The following is an 18,627-nucleotide window of genomic DNA, read 5'->3' on the forward strand; positions in this document are numbered from 1 at the left end:
AAAGTTATTTCTCGGAATTTTAAGAACGGCAGCCTACATAGAAATCCAATAAAAAAAACACAGCGCATATTTTTGTTATGTTATCTCTTCTGAAACTTACAAGGAGGGTGTAAAATCCGGCAACATTGATTGATTCAGGTAGCATGTGCGGGTTTATTGACTAGTTGCCTTCACCCAGAAAGATCACGTACTCGTGACGCCTGCGGCAGAAATGATGTTCCAGATCCGCTGCCAAGGTTTGTGAGTGGTGGCACTGGCTAACACTCCCAAGGTTAGTTCTAGTAGTAAGACAGAAATACCCAAGAAAGTGGATGGGGAAACAACGCCGCGGTAACTCAACTGGTTAGAGAACCGGACGCGTAAAGCGATGATGTGGTATCGTTCCCCACCTGTTGCAAGTTGTTTTTCATCCACCTTCATTGCCATTAATTTATAATTTCATTCAATTAGTAAGTACAAATAATTTCCCCTATAAGTTCTTGCTGTGTTTGTTTGTTGGCTTCTCATCATATGATTAATATAAATTGGGACCCTCGGTTCTTCTCGCTTTTTCTCAGACTGAAGCAATAAAAGTGCGAAACAATAACAGGAGATCGACCTACACAAGAGGTCACGTTTCTACCAGATTGCTTGCCTTCGTGCATAGCGTTTGCCGGCAGCGCTTTCCGGTAAATGTTAGTTACAAAAGCTGCAATGGTCCCGAAGCATGAAAAGCAGTCGTCTTTGAATGCTATGCCGTTCCACCCTTAAAGGTGGAGCTTAAGCGTTATCCATTTTTTTTTTATTTTGGGCTTGCACACAATGACTTCAGCGGAAAAAGTAAGACACGATGAACATCACGTATTGCTGTGGTTTGAGCTTTATTTAGTTTTATTTGGAGGAGCCTTGGGCCCTTTTAATAGAGGCTCGCAGTGATCGCGCTAGATAGTTCCATGCTTCCGAACGGAAAAATAATGCACCCTTTCTGTATATTCCCCCTCGCTGGAGATACGGAAACTAGCAACACTGAAGGAACCGCTTCCCGGGTAATAAAGAGACACCTGTCTATTCTTATTGCACGGCCGGAGCGAAGGAACACGCGCTTCTCGACCATCATGCATCTGTGGCCGGTGCTGCGCAGATTCTTCATCAAAGCGGACTACAAGTTTTGCAAGCTATCTCAATACTACATACAAGTATTCTAGCGGTTCGGTGGGCGTATTTGGGGGAGATATCGACAAAATCAGGAAGGCTTCGTAGGTTTGATTCGTCCTAACAAACGCTCATGAGAGGAAGTCACTCTGAAAGATACGGCGTTGACCGGATTGACCGGATTGAACGTTGACCGGATTGCCGGTCCACGTTCCGCCTTGCGTTGCTCAAGGGAGCGTGCTTGCGCCATTACTGTTTCTAAATTTAGAGCAAGTGATATTAAATATTCATTCGATTTATTGTACAGAAATGTCCGCTTCGAAAGAATCTAGCTGAAATAGAATCGCACTGCATGACACGGGCTATTTTTAGAGTAGTGTTAGCGTTAAAAAATGCCGCGTATGTGTAGGTGCGAGGCACAGAGGGTTGGCAATGCACTTGTTAAAGATGAAAGTGAATTTCTACCGATTTGCACTTTTAAAGTGAATATGTATTGTTCTAATTCCCAGTGGGTCTGTCGTTCCCATAGGTAAAGGCCCGGGAAACGCGTTCCGCTGGGTTCCTTGCAACGCGAGCAGATCCCGCTTGCCTACGCGCATCCGCGGCAGCGGCCGTGAGGGGGAACGAAAAAAAAAAGATATATCCTTCACGCATAGCATTCGCCGCAAGAATTTTCCGGTAAAGATTAAGGTTACATAAGCTGCAATTGCCGGGAAGCGGCACTTGTAGCAGATGAAACAGGGCGTCACCTAACTATAATTTCGTACGTAATATAAGAACCCGCGTAGCAGATGATTTTTGTTGTGACAGTGCTACGAGAAGGCCACGTATAGCGGGGAATCCTAAAGAGCTACGTGGATGCAAGGTGCGGCGAAAGTGTGGTTAAGTGCATTTCTATTTCCTCTGGTCCACTCTCTGTAGGTGCACGAAGTAGTGGCGTTGAAGCACCTTAGGCTAATAATTAGACAAAGTACATGTACATGTGGCTATGTGAATAATGTCAACCTAAGTCAAAATGAGTAATTGTTGTAGTTGTTGTTTACAGCTTCACTCGGCATTCTAGTTTCATCATCCGACACTTGTCATGCTGTCGTCCTTATGCCTTTTGAGCTGACTCAGTCAAGCAAGTTGTGTAATAGCTTCGACCAATGTAGGTGTGCGCTCCTGTTCGTGATGTCGTCATGTTCGTTGCATCATCGACATTCCCGCTTTGTCATCCCACTCTTGTCAGGTATTCATCAGCACTCAGTCTTCATCATACAGCAGTCGTGAATTATTTGTCATACCGTCGATCGGATGCCAGCATAGACATTTCATCTCCGTCACTACGTTGTCACCCGGCTCTGATAATGCCGCTGTTATACATTTCACGTCGACCCAGAGTCCCAAGTTGACGAATAGATTCGGCGAATATGAGCTTGCGATCATGATGGCATCGTTGTCACTGCAACGTCAACATTGTTCCGTCATCCGACTCCTATGATGTTCGTCGTCATCATGGCATCTTCATCATACAGTTGTTATGAATTAGCTGTCATACCGCCGACGTGATGTCTTCGTAGTCAGTTCACCGTCATCATTCCAGCTTTGTCACCCTAATCACGCCGTGTCATTGTATTCGTGCCATAGTTGCACAGTCGTCGTGACGCCATCGTCATCACAACCTCGTCTTCAACTAATTGTTTTCATACTATTCTCATGCCATTGACGTCATTGAGTCCTCGTCATACACTGATTGGGATGTATATATTGTCACACCGTGTGGTGACACCATTTTCAAGCGTTGTCACACATTGTCAGGCCAACGTCACCGTGAAATCGCTTTCATACCGTCGTCATGCTGCCATAATTGTCATAGCGCCTTCATCCTCCCATCGACGTCATTAGCCCCTCGATATTCGTTCATATTTGTGCTGTCAAGAGGTGATGGGTTGCCCAACTTGCGCATCCAACGGGAAGAACGGTACCACCTGTCACTGAGCAAGAGCAAATGACCACGCGGTGCCTTCAACATCCCACGTTACAACAAATCCAATGAGAAGAACTTCCAATTTTTTCTCTGCTATTCAATAGTAATTTAGGCCACAAATGTCGTGTTAGGTTTACTATAAAGTAGTTCTCACTCTTGCATTTCTATGCAATATATACAATACATTGAATTTTTATGCACACATGCTTTGTAATACCTTTATAGAATAGAACCGTAAAAATGATGCTTTATATTGCTAATGATCCTTCTCTTTCGCACTTTGTGCCACATGTTTTTATGAATAAAGGTATTATTATTATTATTATTATTATTATTATTATTATTATTCCATAATATTTCCTAGGTGCTGAAATCGCATCAAGATGTTTACCTGTTTCGTGCACCGCCGCATGGATGGAGCAGAAGCAACAGCATGTGCATGAAGTCGCAATTTTTGAGTTTCGACAAAGCCAAGGGAGAATACAGACGGACTTTGTATTATTGGGGGATTCATGTGTGAGTAAAGACATTCTCATCAGGATAAATATGCTAACAGTTTGAGTGATCATTGTTGTTACCTGAAGAACTTCATTATGATGAGCCAGTTATTGCACCTATGCACCTATATCTGTAAAATTGTTGATTTTGCTGAAAATAATTGTGGCAGCATCCTTCGCTTAGAAGCTTACTGCATCCGGTTAGACGTAAAGTAGTAAGCACTGCCTCTCATTCACTTCATGGAATACATTGTATAGAAAGACAGAAAGCTGATGTTGTTGATAAGAATTCATTATCCAAAAAGAAGCTATAAGTGGACGTGTTGTCCACTTCTCTTGTGTCCTGTCCGCACGCCTCACTGTTCTTGCATAATAGAATACGTTCTACTTCTATACTTCTGCGGCAATGTTTCCTACACTGCTCTTAACCCTGTTTTATATTTTGAGAAAGTTATGAACAATGTTTTCATTTCATTGCTTCTCTGAAAAAAATTTTGTTGTACAATTTCTTCCCACTCTAAAGGTGCTTTTATAATCGCGGTACTGACTAGAACCATTTGTGTTAGGAAAACATTAAAAATGCCTCAGGTTATGGTGCGCCTTCAGAACGCTTCACTCGCGTGGAAGCATCACTCTTTCATAATAAAGGCAATTCCACTCAACAGGCATACTTCCTATAGATGCCTACAAGGCGTCTTGATAATGTTACCTAAATATCCTCGCAATCACGCTGTAACTCCCTACACCAATCGTTGTAGAAGTTCTCAGATAGCTTGAAAAGTCTTGTAACTATCATGACTAAACTTTGTCACATGTTTTAAGAGGTCTCGTAGTCGTCGTAAAGAGCATCGAATTCACTAGCGAATTTAAGAATAGGACGTTTTGCGAGGCGCTCTGCAGCCTTTCAAGAACTTTTGTTAATGATGTCAGTAGGCATAAGAAAATTAAGGTATTACAACTTCTAGTATGCTTTTAGGCTAACACAGGTGCACATTTCGCTGGATAAACAAACATTTGCAACTGCAAGATGGCATACGCGAGCCATATAAAAACTGTTTAACCATTTAATAGTGACATACATAAAAACGATAAATTTTTTTACGTCTCGGTATTCAAAACACATTGAGAATGAGCACACAAAACAAAGGGTAAAGAAAAAGTTCTGGAAGCGCTTGCAGCAGTATGGAGGAAACACCGTGTAAAAACAGGAAGTGGGCTTCATGCAAATACATCTATGGCTTAATTGTACACTTGTACAGACATCACTCATTATATGTGACTCATATACGTTTCATTTGTTTTATATCTCATGTCTGACACAACTGCTGCGAAGATCTTGCATTGATCTGAGTTCTCTCACCCCACTTTCAAAAGAACGCGAGCCGCTTCCCAATTTTCTTCCTCGTCCCGAGTTCCTGTTCTGAACCTGCACATCACTTGTCTCGCCTTTCATTCAGCGTTACCCAAGTACATTTGGCCAGACGCTTCGTAATCAATAACAAAATTACTGATGAATATCTTTTCTGGCATAGGCCACACCCGTCATGAAAATATAAAGCAGTACTGACACAATGTCTCGTCAGGAATGTTTATTATTCATGCAACCGTAAAAATAATTTAAGGCGATTGAAAGACCCTGCTTATTTAGTCGGAGTCCGAGTACTTGCAAGAATAGGACTTAAACCTATCAAACATGCCTAATCACAGCGGGAACAGGTGTGCAAGAAGAAATGATGGAACAAGAACGATGGCAATTGAAATATTCTGAAGTAACAAACATTCATTCGCATCATTAGAATCCAAACGTTCTCCTCATTATGTCAACAATCATAGGCATTGCTGTTCAGCAGCAGTAGTGACCTGGCAAGGACCGGCATACACTGCATATAAGCGATGACCTGGAAAGACTCATGACATCTTAGTTTCGTTGTCAATACTGATCGAGACTTTGAGATGAAGTAATATAAATAAATTCAGCCCACTATCGCGGAAATGTCATGCCATATAATCTCTAGGCATACGCAATCACTCAGAAACAAACACTCCGCCATCATTACGTTAAGCATAAATCATTTGAGCATGTATTTTAAGATGTGAAATTGACAAACGATTGCAATGTTCCTAATTTTTGCTACAATAAATTAAACTTTGGCCACTCTGACATCAATTACATTAGCAAGGCCACAAAACTCAAAACAGATGTTAGTACTACTCTAAAGACGAGCATGGTTAATCACGCAAATGAAACGCCTAAGCGGTCAAATATTGCAAAGAACTTTTAATGAAATAAATCAATATGACGTCACTACATAAGGAACACAATTGTAATGCATCTTTGGTTGCCACACATTGCATAGGCGGAGAGTTTTCATTGTGCCCGTAAAGGAAGGAGGCTGGGTTCCTAGAAGGTTTTATGTTGAATTTCCAACTCCTTCACTGTCTTTCTCTCTCTCTCTCTCTCTCTCTATATATATATATATATATATATATATATATATATAAATATATATATATATTGTAAAGGACATTTATTAGGGTTCATAGCGACCGCCGGTTCTACGATGCACCGAGCAGTTCCCGAGCTCGAGCTTCTGCTGCGCGCTTGATGCTGCCGATACTGCTGACCCAGTGCGCACGTTCGTTATCTTCCTTACAATGGCCCCGCGGAAATAAAGGAGTCATCCTGGCGACTTAGGTTTCTGGAACGACGGTAGAATCGTGATACGGCTTGAGACGCTGAACGTGAACGACTTCGCGGTTACGACGTCGCATATCGGACGGCGGCGTTAGCGGCTCAATCAGGTAATTCACGGGTAATGTTCTCTCGAGAACGCGGTATGGCCCGTCGTACTTCGGAAGGAGTTTTGAAGCGAGCCCAGGCGTGCGGTGTGGCACTAACAACCAGACGAGAGCGCCCGGTAGAAAAGTGGGAGTCGAGTTCTGGGCATCGTGAACGGCTTTTTGACGGTTCTTGTCGTCCGAGGTGAATCGGCGGGCCAGCTGGCGACATTCCTCGGCGTGTCTGGCGGCTTCCGAGATCGGCATGCATTCGGATGGGTCTGGCCGGTACGGCAGAATGGTGTCGATGGTGTGCGAAGGATGACGGCCGTAAAGAAGGTAAAATGGTGAGAATCCGGTAGTGGCCTGAGTCGCGGTGTTGTAGGCGTAGGTGACAAACGGAAGAACTAGGTCCCAATTAGAGTGATCAGGTGAGACATACATGGCGAGCATGTCACCAAGAGTTCGATTAAAGCGTTCCGTGGTACCGTTAGTCTGTGGATGATAAGCAGTGCATTTACGATGAACAATAGCGCATTCAGCAAGCAGTTGTTCGATGACTTCAGATAAGAAGGCGCGGCTTCGATCGCTTAAAAGTTCACGGGGACCTCCATGACGAAGGAGAAAACGAGGAAGTAGGAAATTGGCGACCTCCTGCGCTGTAGCATTTGGAAGAGCAGCGGTCTCCGAATAAGGGGTTAAGTGGTCTACCGCAACGATTATCCACGTGTTGCCGGCAGGAGTCAACGGAAGTGGCCCGTAGAGATCTATGCCCACGCGATCAAAGGGTCGGGATGGGCATTGTAAACGCTGGAGTTCACCGGCGGTATTGTGCGGTGGCGCTTTCCGGCGTTGGCACTCATGACAAGAGCGGACGAACTTTCGAACGAAATTATACATTCCCCGCCAGTAATAGCGGTGGCGAAGTCTTTCGTAGGTCTTGAAGACTCCCGCATGGCCACAATGAGGGTCGACGTGGAACGAGGAGCAGAGCTCTGCTCGCAAGATTCTCGGAATGACGAGTAACCAGGTGCGTCCCTCTGGGGCATAGTTGCGTCGATACAGTAGCTGGTCGCGAATCGCAAAATGAGGCACTTGACGCCGAAGCGTACGTGACGCTGGACCTTTCGACGTATCCGAGAGAAGCTCTAGCAGCGATGCAGTCCAGGGATCATTACGCTGTGCAGCAGCGATAGTGTCAACGTCCAGAGAGGATAATGTGCACTCGCAGGGGGAGTCGTCACTGGCCTTCGGGGGAAGCGGTGATCGGGATAGCGCGTCAGCGTCGGAGTGCTTTCGCCCGGAACGGTACACAACGCGGATGTCGTATTCTTGGATTCGCAATGCCCAGCGGGCAAGGCGGCCCGATGGATCTTTGAGCGTCGACAGCCAACATAGTGCGTGGTGGTCGGTCACTACGTCAAAAGATCGGCCGTATATATATGGGCGAAATTTGCCAAGCGCCCACACAATGGCCAAACACTCCTTTTCTGTAACGCTGGAATTGGTCTCCGCCTTGGTTAACGTGCGACTCGCCTATGCGACGACGTATTCTGGGTGGCCAGGTTGACGCTGTGCCAACACAGCGCCAAGGCCTACACCGCTTGCATCGGTATGGATTTCGGTTGGCGCATGTGGGTCAAAATGGCGGAGAATTGGTGGCGCCGTGAGAAGACCGCGCAAGGTTGTGAAGGCGTCGTCACACTCTGTAGACCATGATGAGAGATCTCTAGCGCTGCCAAGGAGCTGCGTGAGAGGCGATATAATTGACGCAAAGTTTGGAACGAATCGCCGGAAGTACGAGCAGAGGCCGATACAACTGTGTAGCTCTTTCATAGTAGTAGGTTTTGGGAACGCAGTTACAGCACGTAGCTTCTCGGGATCCGGGCGAATGCCCTCCTTTGACACGACATGGCCTAAAATTGTTAGCTGACGAACAGCAAATCTACACTTCTTCAAGTTAAGTTGCAACCCGGCGTTGGTCAAGCGAGTACGTGCTGGAAGCACGTGTGTTGGAAATCAGGGGCGAACACCAGAATGTCGTCAAGATAGCAAAGACATATTTTCCATTTGAGGCCACGCAAAACATTATCCATCATTCTTTCGAACGTAGCAGGTGCGTTGCAAAGTCCGAAAGGGAATTCATACAAGCCGTCTGGTGTAACAAAGGCAGCTTTCGGGCGATCGGCCTCTGCCATCGGAACCTGCCAGTAGCCTGACCGCAAATCCAGCGAAGAAAAAACTCGGCTCCCTGCAAACTGTCCAGAGCATCATCGATGCGTGGTAATGAGTAGACGTCCTTCAGCGTGAACTTGTTCAATCGCCGAAAGTCAACGCAGAAGCGGATGAAACCGTCTTTCTTTGTGACGAGGACCACGGGAGAGGCCCATGGGCTTTGGGAAGGTTGAATGACGCCTCGACGGAGCATGTCATCGACCTGGTTTGCAATGACGCGACGTTCCGTAGCGGACACGCGATATGGTCTTTGTCGCAGGGGTGAGTGAGTGCCAGTGTCGATGTAATGCTTGACTGTTGATGCACGGCCAAGAGAGGTTTCCGCAACGTCGAAAGAAAGGCGGAAGTGCTGAAGGATTCCAACAAGTTGAGATCGCTGCGAAGGCGTAAGATCTTCAGCGATGAATGGGCTGAACACACCAGTCGATGTTGAGTCTGGTACGGAGAGGGCACTCAGTTCATGGGCGGCAGTAGAAGACACTTCGTCGAGGACGGAGACAATTCGTGTTGAATCGACCGACTCGACGTAACCAAGGAATTCGCGGCGGAGCAGTTATAGCGGCGATGAAAGATGATTGTAAATGGGCATCGTGCTCACACCGGCGGCAAGGTCAAGAGCTGCAAAGGGCAAAGGAAGCGCTTTTCGGGTAACAAAGTGATGAGAGGGCATGAAGAAGACCGTCCCGTCGGATATAATACTACAGAAGACTGGTACGAATTCTGAAGAGCGCGGAGGAATACAGGTGTCTTCTTTCACGACAATTTTAGCGGCAGGATGAGCATCAACGGAGGCCAGGTCACCAAGGTGGAAAAGTTCAATCTCAGCCCGAGCGCAATTGATGATGGCGTTGTGGCGTGAGAGAAAATCCCATCCTTGAATAACGGCGTGGGAGCACGATGAAAGAACTATGAATTCTATCGTGTACAAAACGTCCTGTATGGTCACACGGGCAGTACAAGCGGCGGTAGGGCGAATGGGTTGATCACTCGCCGTTCGGAGCGACAATCCAGACAGAGACGTCGTCACTTTACGAAGCGAACGGCAAAATCTTGCATCCATAACTGAAATAGCGGCACCGGTATCGACGAGGGTGACTGTAGCGACATCTTCGATAAACACATCAATGACATTAGCAGGTAAAGGAGGAGGACTTCGGCATGTCGACACTTGCGCAGTTCTTGCCTCAGGAACTGCGTCGTCTAGTTTCCCTCTTCGTTAGAGACGGGCTGTCGACGCATAGGGGAAAGCGATCGGCGACGTGGGGAGGGTGACCGGAGGCGTTCGAAGCGAGGACGGCGATCATTCTGGGAGCGAGCTGGTCATGGGTTGAAGGATCCGTAAGGCGCAAGTGGATCAGGCGGCATATAGGGCGCGCGGCGATCGCCATCGAACGCCTGCGATCGGCGGCGGCAGAACCTTGCGATATGACCAGGACACCTACATGCGAAGCATATAGGGCGATTGTCCGGCGTACGCCACGGGCACCGAGCCGTGGTGGTCCAGGGGACGGGAGGGGGAGGGCGGTGCACAGGCTGCTGGAAGCGACGCACGGGCACAGTGCTAGGGGCCAGTGCAGAAACCGTAGCATAAGTGAGTGGTGTAGTCACGACATCTTGCTGATGAACAGCCGGCAGCGTTTCCGCGACCTCTTCATGGATCACGTTACGGAGATGAGACGGCAAAGTGCTGGCAGACTCCTGAGTAACGGACACCAGAGATAGCTGTCGTGCAACTTCTTCGCGGACGAAATCCTTCATTTGGGTTATCAGGGAGGCTTGTTCTGGGCCGGTGGTCAGGATGCAGAGTGACGTCGCATTTGGTGTGGGATGTCGCCTTGTCAGAGCTCGCTGCTTACGCAACTCATCATAGCTCTGGCACAAGCTGATGACGTCGCCAACAGTGCGTGGGTCCTTGGCCAGAAGCATCCGGAACGCGTCATCATCGATTCCCTTCATGACGTGCTTGATCTTTTCCGCTTCCGTCATGGCAGCATTCACGCGCCTGCACAAATCTAGAACGTCTTCTATATAGCTGGTGAATGTCTCACCCGTGTCCTGTGCGCGTGTACGCAAACGCTGCTCGGCTCGGAGTTTCCTGACGGCGGGTCGGTCCCATACTTCGGTAATCGAAGTCTTGAACACCGACCACGTTCGGAAATCCCTCTCATGGTTTTTGAACCAGAGACTGGCCACGCCCGCGAGATAGAATGATACGTAAGCCAGTTTATCTGAGTCATTCCATTTGTTATGAACGCTCACCCGCTCGTAGGACGACGGCCACTCTTCAACGTCGTTGTCGTCGGTTCCGCTGAAGATGGGAGGCTCCCGTTGGCGAACGGTACCAGGGCAAGGGACGGGTGGCGGTGGAAGAGTCTGCTGGTCGGCGTCCGGCATGGCAGAGGGTAGCGTCCGAGAACGGAGTTCCAGGATGGTAGAGTGGAACGTTACCCCGCACGGCTCCACCACTTGTAAAGGAGATTTATTAGGGTTCGTAGCGACCGCAGGTTCTACGATGCACCGAGCAGTTCCCGAGCTCGAGCTTCTGCTGCGCGCTTGATGCTGCCGATGCTGCTGACCCAGTGCGCACGTTCGTTATCTTCCTTGCAATATATATATATATATATATATATATATATATATATATATATATATATATATATATATATATATATATATATATATATATATATTTATATATATATATATATGTATATATATATATATATATATATATATACACACAAAGGTGCGGCGGTGCCGTAGAGGTACAGCACCCGCGTCGCGTGCAAGAACAGGGTGGTTTGAATCTCGGTGCCGCGCAATTTTTCATCGGATTAACAAAAAGAAAAATCTGTGTCTTGATAACATTACGCAAAAAGGCCTCGAGTGCCGCCTACTCTCGCTGACCAGAACCGGTAACGCGCTCCCTCGCTAGAGCAGGATTGGCCTCCCTGGTACAATATTTGGCCACAACCTCCTATATGAATACAATGATCAAACCCCGGCCATCAGTCCGCAGCAGCTTCGAAGCAACCGACCACGGCGGTGGTCAGACCTGCGACGCAGCAGAGGGTGCTAAGAATCCCTGGTTCCGGACAAGCCACCATTGGAATCTGAACCTGACAACGTTTAACGCTAGAACGTTATCTAGTGAGGGGACTCTAGTAGTGCTATTGGAGGAATGAGAGGGCAGTAAATGGGATATAATAGGGCTCAGTAAAGTTACGAGGACAAAAGAAGCATATAGAGTGCTAAAAAAAGTGGGCACATCCTGTTCTACCGGGGCTTAGTGGAGAGACGAGAACTAGGAGTAGGATTCCTGATTAATAATGATATAGCTGGTAACGTACAGGAATTCTAGAGCATTAACGAGAGGGTGGCAGGTCTTGTGAAACTTAATAAGAGATACAAATTGGAGGTCGTACAGGTCTGCGCCCCTACATCCACTCATGATAACCAGGACGTCGAAAGCTAATATGAAGACGTGGAGTCGGCGATGGGTAAAGTCAAAACAAAATACACTATACTGATGGGCGACTTCAATGCCACGGTAGGCAAGAAGCAGGTTGCAGACAACTCAGTGGAGGAATATGGCATTTGCTCGAGGAATAGCTGGGGAGATTTATTAGTAGAGTTTGCAGAACAGAATAATATGCGATAATGAATACCTTCTTCCGCAAGCAGAATGCCGAATGTGGACGTGGAGTAGCCCTAATTGCGAGACTAGAAATGAAATAGACTTTATACTCTGCGCTAACGCTGACATCATACAAGATGTGAACGTGCTCGTCAAGGCGCGCAGCAGTGACCATAGAATGGTAAGAACTTCAATTAGCCTAGACTTGAAGGGGGAAAAGAAGAAACTGGTACGTAAGAAGCCGATCAATGAGTTAGCGGCAAGAGGGACAATAGAGGAATTCCGGATCAAGCTACAAAACAGGTATTCGGCTTTAATTCAGGAAGAGGACGTTAGTGTTGAAGCAATGAAAGACGATCTTATGGGCATCATTAAGGAGTATGCAATCGAAGTCGGTGGTTAGACAGGATACCAGAAAGCAATCCCAGCAGACGAAACGTCTGATCAAGAAACGCAAATGTATGAAAGCCTCTAACAATACAGCTAGAATAGAACTGGCAGAACTTTCCAAGTTAATCAACAAGCGTAAGACTGCTGACATAAGGAACTGTAATAACGATAGAATTGAACATGTTCTAAGGAACGGACGAAGCCTAAAAGCAGTGAAGAAGAAACAAGGAATAGGCAAGAATGACATGTATGGGTTAAGAGACAAAGCCGGCATTATCATTACTAATATGGATGAGATAGTGCAAGTAGCTGAGGAGTTCTATAGAGATTTATACTGTACCAGTGGCACCCACGACGATATTGGAAGAGAACATAGTCTAGAGAAATTTGAAATCCCATAAGTAACGTCGGAAGAATTAAGGAAAGCCTTGGGAGCTATGCAAACGGGGAAGGAAGCTGGGGAGGATCATGTAACAGCAGGTATGTTGAATGCCAGTGGCATATTGTTCTAGAAAAACTGGCCACCCTGTATACGCAATGCCTCATGACTTCGAGCGTACCGGAATCTTGGAAGAACTCTAATATAATCCTAATCCATAAGAAAGGGGACACCAATGACGAAAAATTATAGACCGATCAGCTTATTGTCAGTTGAATACAAATTATTTACTAAGTTAATCGCAAACAGAATCAGGAACACTTTAGACTTCTGTCAACCAAAGGACCAAGCAGGATTCCGTAAAGGCGACTCAACAATAGACCATATTCACACTACCAATCAGGTGATAGAGAAATGTGCGAAATGTAACCAACACATATATGTAGCCTTCATTGATTACGAGAAAGCGTTTGATTCAGTCTAAACCTCAGCAGTCATGAAGGCATTACGGAATCAGGGTGTAGACGAGTCGTATGTAAAAATACTGAAAGATACCTATAGCGGCTCCACCAGCCCCCATATTCCTTGATAAAGAAAGCAAGAAAATCGCAATAATGAAAGGCGTCAGGCAGGCAGATACGATCTCTCCAATGCTATTCTCAGCGTGTTTAGAGGAGGCATTCAGGGACCTGCATTGGGAAGAATTGGGGATAAGAGTTAATGGAGAATACCTTAGTAACTTGCGATTCACTGATGATATTGCCTTGCTTAGCAACTCAGGGGGCCAATTGCAATGCATGCTCACTGACCTGGAGATTCGAAGCAGAAAGGTGAGTCTAAAAATTTAGGTGCAGAATACTAAAATAATGTTTAACAGTCTCGGAAGAGAACAGCAGTTTACGACAGGTTGCTACGCTCTGGAAGTGGTAATGGAGTACATCTACTTAGGACAGGTAGTAACCGCGGATCCGGATCATGAGACTGAAATAATCGGAAGAATAAGAATGGTCTGGTGTGCGTTTGGCAGGCATTCTCAGACGATGGACAGCAGGTTGCCATTATCCCCAAAGAGAAATGTGTATAATAGCTGTATCTTACCAGTACTCACGTACGGGGCAGAAACCTGGAGGCTCACGAAAAGGGTTCTACTTAAATTGAGGACGACGCAACGAGCTATGGAGAGAAGAATGATGGGTGTAACATTAAGAGATAAAAAAAGAGCCGACTGGTTGAGGGAACAAACACGTGGTAATGACATCTTAGTTGAAATCAAGAAAAAGAAATCGGCTTGTACAGGACATGTAATGAGGAGGTAACATACCCGATGATCATTAAAGGTTACGGAGTGGACTCCAAGGGAAGGAAAGCGTAGTAGGGGGCGGCAGAACGTTATGTGGGCGGATGAGATTAAGAAGTTTGCCGGGACAACATGGCCACAATCAGTACATGACCGGGGTAGTTGGAGAAGTATGGGAGACGCCTTTGCCCTGCTGTGGGCGTAACCAGGCTAATGATGATGATGATCATACAATCTGTATGATAGATGAGAGTCACTATATTTATTTTCCGACGTCTTGCCCGGCGTTCCGCCTGCATCATAGAATTTCAATATTGGCACATGGCTTTGTACGTACGAGTCTTCTATACTCCATCTCGGTAATACCTTGGAGCGCTGTGGAAGCTGGAGGACTCATTAGCCAATAGGAAAAGTGGAAGCCCCCCAAGATGTGTATGGGGGCTGTCTCTAGCATGTCTTCCGTTTTATATGTTTTCGTATGTCTTGTTTTACGTTCATGGCTTGTAGTAGACGTACCCACTCCTGTATGAGCCTCTGTAGGGCTTACAGCAGAAAAGAAAGATGTGTTCCTTCACGCCACGTCGTCTGGTTGTCATCTAATCGGGGTCTCTCTGGCGTATGCACGCCTCCTTTGTTGGTGCATGCTCCCATCTGTTGATTTTTATTACCGCTTGAAATGTAAGGAAAAGATAAGGCTCACTGCTTTTCCTTGTACAAAACAAAGGGTTGCTAAAGTAACGACACGTACATTACAGTAACTAAATCCAAATGAAGTAATTCATAATGGGTCTGCCAAAACTCGCTTCATACTGAAGCCCCGAGAGCTTTGTCCGATTTTCGCTCGTCCGTTACAGCTTTTGGCTATCGCACTGCATTCACGTACTGTGTGTGAACATATTTAGGAACGATAAATGAATAAACAAAATAGGCTTTTCAATACAGAATCACATTCACAAATTTAATGCGTGGCTGGCAGTAAACATAGTGTCCCAGAGGAACTGCCTAAAGTTAGAGAAGTCACCGAAAGCTTCTCATTGACGAGCGAATACTTGCTTCCTCTTTAGAGAGGTTGCTGTTCGGGGTCGACAATGTCGTCAGTAATGTGTTACAATAATATCATCTTCTCTTCTTTCTCAATCACAGGTTTTACATAGTCGTTCCACTCCTGTGCACTTATGCTATGACATCTGCAACATGTTCCTTGACCTCTTCATTTAAAATACGTGGTTCGCAGAACCCACAAAATGTATCATGTCGCTTCAAACCAGATCTGTGGGGTTGAGCTGGCAGTGATGTGGTGATAGTCTTAAAGCGAGGTGTCCAGCAGCGGTAGCAATACCGTCTACACATTATGTGTTCCCATCAAACTTTACAGTCTCAATAAGTTTCAACCCTGCCTGTACCATATCGTCACTCCAAGGAACCCCCTTTTGTGACGGCGCGTTGACCCTGGCAAAATTTAACACCGTACTATATCGACTGAAGCTAGCTTAGCAGGACTCTGTGAGGAACTATCAGGCATTTCTCTGGATATAATTTGCGTTAGTGAGGTTAGAATTGGTGAGGCTTATAAAGTACTGACAAAAGGCCACGTTCACTGCTATAGAGGGCTTTCAGGTAAGAAGCAGTACGGAGTAGGACTACTAACGCATAAGGACATAGCGCGCAACATTGACACATTCTACAACATTAATGAAAGGGTACCAGTACTTGTAATAAAACTTAATAAGTGTTATAGATTAAACATAGTACGAGTCTACATTCCAACCTCCAGTCATGATGATCATAAAATAGATCAGTTTTATGAAAATGTTGAATTAGCAATGCGAAAAGTACAAGCTCAGTACACTGTAGTTATAGACGACTTCCATGCAGAAGAGCACAAAAAGCTGTCTGGTGAACAAGCAATTCGCAACAACGAAGTCGATTCTAGGAACTCTCGAGGAGAGACAGTCGAATTTCCGGCAAGGAAAAAGGTACGAATAATGACCACCTTTTTCAGTAAGCCGAGGAACAAAAAGTGGACCTGAAAAAGCCCTTCTGGTGAAACAAGAAATGAAACTGATTTCATATATTCTGCTGATCGAGCCATAGCGTAGGATGTCGAAGTGTTAGGTAGCATAACGTGTAGTGATCATAGGTTAGTGAGGTCTAGGTGCAAGTAAATATGAAGAAAGAAAGAGCCTAATTGGTCAAGAAGAAACAGGCCAACCTTGATGCAGTAAGGGTAAAAGCAGGCCAACTCAGGCTGTTGCTTGCAAACAAATATTCAGCCTTAGAATACAGAGATGAAGGTGACCTAGGTGTTATGAATTAAACCGTAACTAGGCTGGCTTCTGAAGCAGCAGTTGAAGTGGGAGGTAAGGCACCAAAGCAACCAGTACCCAAGCTCTACCAAGTAACAAAGGACCCTAATAAAGAAACAACAAAGAGTGAAAGTGTAGAAAAAGAAAGGAGAAAATGAAGGATATTCGAGGTTATAACCTCAGAAAGACAGGAAGCAGTAAAAACGGACGCAGCATAAAATAGGTGAGAAGGAACCTTGGCATACGACAAACTAAGATGTATGCACTGATATATAAACAGGATAATATCATCAGCTATCTCGAAGATATATCAAACGCAGCGGAAGAATTCTGTAGCATGAAAAACTAGCTGCCCTTTACACTAACTGTCAATCGACATCGAGGGTCTCTGAGAACTGGAAAAATGCCATAATAATACTAATCGACAAAGAGGTAGACGTCAAAGAAATAAAAATTTGAGGCGCGTTAGCTTACTCCCACTATTATGTGAAATATTCACCAAGACAATCCCCAATATCATAAGGGCAACACTGTACTTCAGTCATCCAAGGGAACAAGCTTCTTACAAGCAAGGATACTCTACGATGAATCAGGTCTATGTCATCAATCAGGTAACAATCAGCCTCTCTATATGAATTTTATAGCTTGCGAAAATGCATTTGATTCAGTAGAGATACAAGTAGTCATAGAGGCATTACGTAATCAAAGAGTACAGGACCGTAATGTAAATCTCTTGGAAAATATCTACAGAGATTCCATAGCAACGGCAATTCTCCAGAAGCAGGAAGATACCTATAAACAAAGGGGTCAGACAAAGAGACAATGTCTCCAATGGTATTCACTGCATGCTAGAAAGAAGTACTCAAGCTATCAAACTTATTAGTGAGGATCAGCTGTGAATATCTCAACAACCTCCGATTCGCAGATGATATTTTCCTATTCAACTACACTGGGGACGAATTACAAATATTATTGAGGACATTAAGAGAGAGTGCAAGATTGGGGTTGAAGAATAAAATGCACAAGATAATGATCAATAGTTGGGCCAGGGAACAAGGGTTCAGGACTGCTAATCGGCCTATAGACTCTGTGAACGAGCACGTTTACTTATGTCAATTGCGCACATGAGACCCTGATCAAGAGAAGAAAACTTACAGAAGAATAAAAATGGGTGGGAACACATACGGCAAACATCTTCAGATCGTGACTGGAAGCTTACCATTATTACTGAAAACAAATATGTACAATGAGTGCATTCTATCAGTGCTAACATATGGTGCACAAGCTTGGAGAATGGCAAATAAGCTCGAAAACAAGCTAAGGACAGCGCGAGGAGCAATGGAACGAAGAATGTTGGCGCAGCGTTAAGAGACAGGAGGATAGCGATGTGGATGAGAGAGAAAACAGGGATAGCCGATATTCAAATTGACTTTAAGGGGAAAAATGGAACTGGGAAGGTCACCTAAAGCGTAGGCTAGATAACCGGTGGACCATTAGGGTTACTGAATGGGTGCGAAGAGAAGGAAAGCACAGTCTAGGGCGACAGAAGACTTGGTGGGGAGATGAAATTAAGAAACTTGCAAGGCGTTCATTAAAATCGGTTGGCGCGGGACATGGATAACTGGAGATGGCAGGCAGAAGCCTTCACATATGATAGGCTGATGATGATGGTAATGATTGTCCAGGACTATCACACTGACCACGGGAAGACGCGGTAGCAGTCTTTCTTGAAGCCACTTTTCATAGTGTGGCCTGTACAACTCTTCGTGGTAGTTTCCTGTTCCCTTTTTCTCTTGAAATGCATCTCTCACACCTAACACAAAAGCGCTCTCGTTCCCGAAGAGCGTCACACTCAACCGGAACCCCTTGCATACGGTGTTCTGTAGGCCAACTGAGAGAACGGCACACTTTACTTGCTCAGAATTTTTCACGCTCTCGTCGACCCACACCTTCTGCCACGTTCTGTGAAGGCAGGAAAATGGGCCTGTGCTGTCACCTCAGTTCTCTA

At 45.6% G+C, this 18,627-nt stretch overlaps 1 protein-coding gene across 2 annotated transcripts in view; it reads left to right on the forward strand.

The window, feature by feature from the left end:
• The window catches only part of LOC129385937 (uncharacterized), a 199,533-nt gene that overhangs the window by 32,863 nt on the left and 148,043 nt on the right, over positions 1-18,627 (forward strand). For both annotated transcript variants that reach the window (XM_055073112.2, XM_055073113.2), the window contains exon 2: positions 3,465-3,616. In XM_055073112.2, coding sequence (XP_054929087.1) covers positions 3,465-3,616 — 152 coding nt within the window. The remainder of the gene's footprint in view (positions 1-3,464; positions 3,617-18,627) is intronic.

This window comes from Dermacentor andersoni, chromosome 7 (genome assembly GCF_023375885.2).
Source record: "Dermacentor andersoni chromosome 7, qqDerAnde1_hic_scaffold, whole genome shotgun sequence".
Lineage (NCBI taxonomy): Eukaryota > Metazoa > Arthropoda > Arachnida > Ixodida > Ixodidae > Dermacentor > Dermacentor andersoni.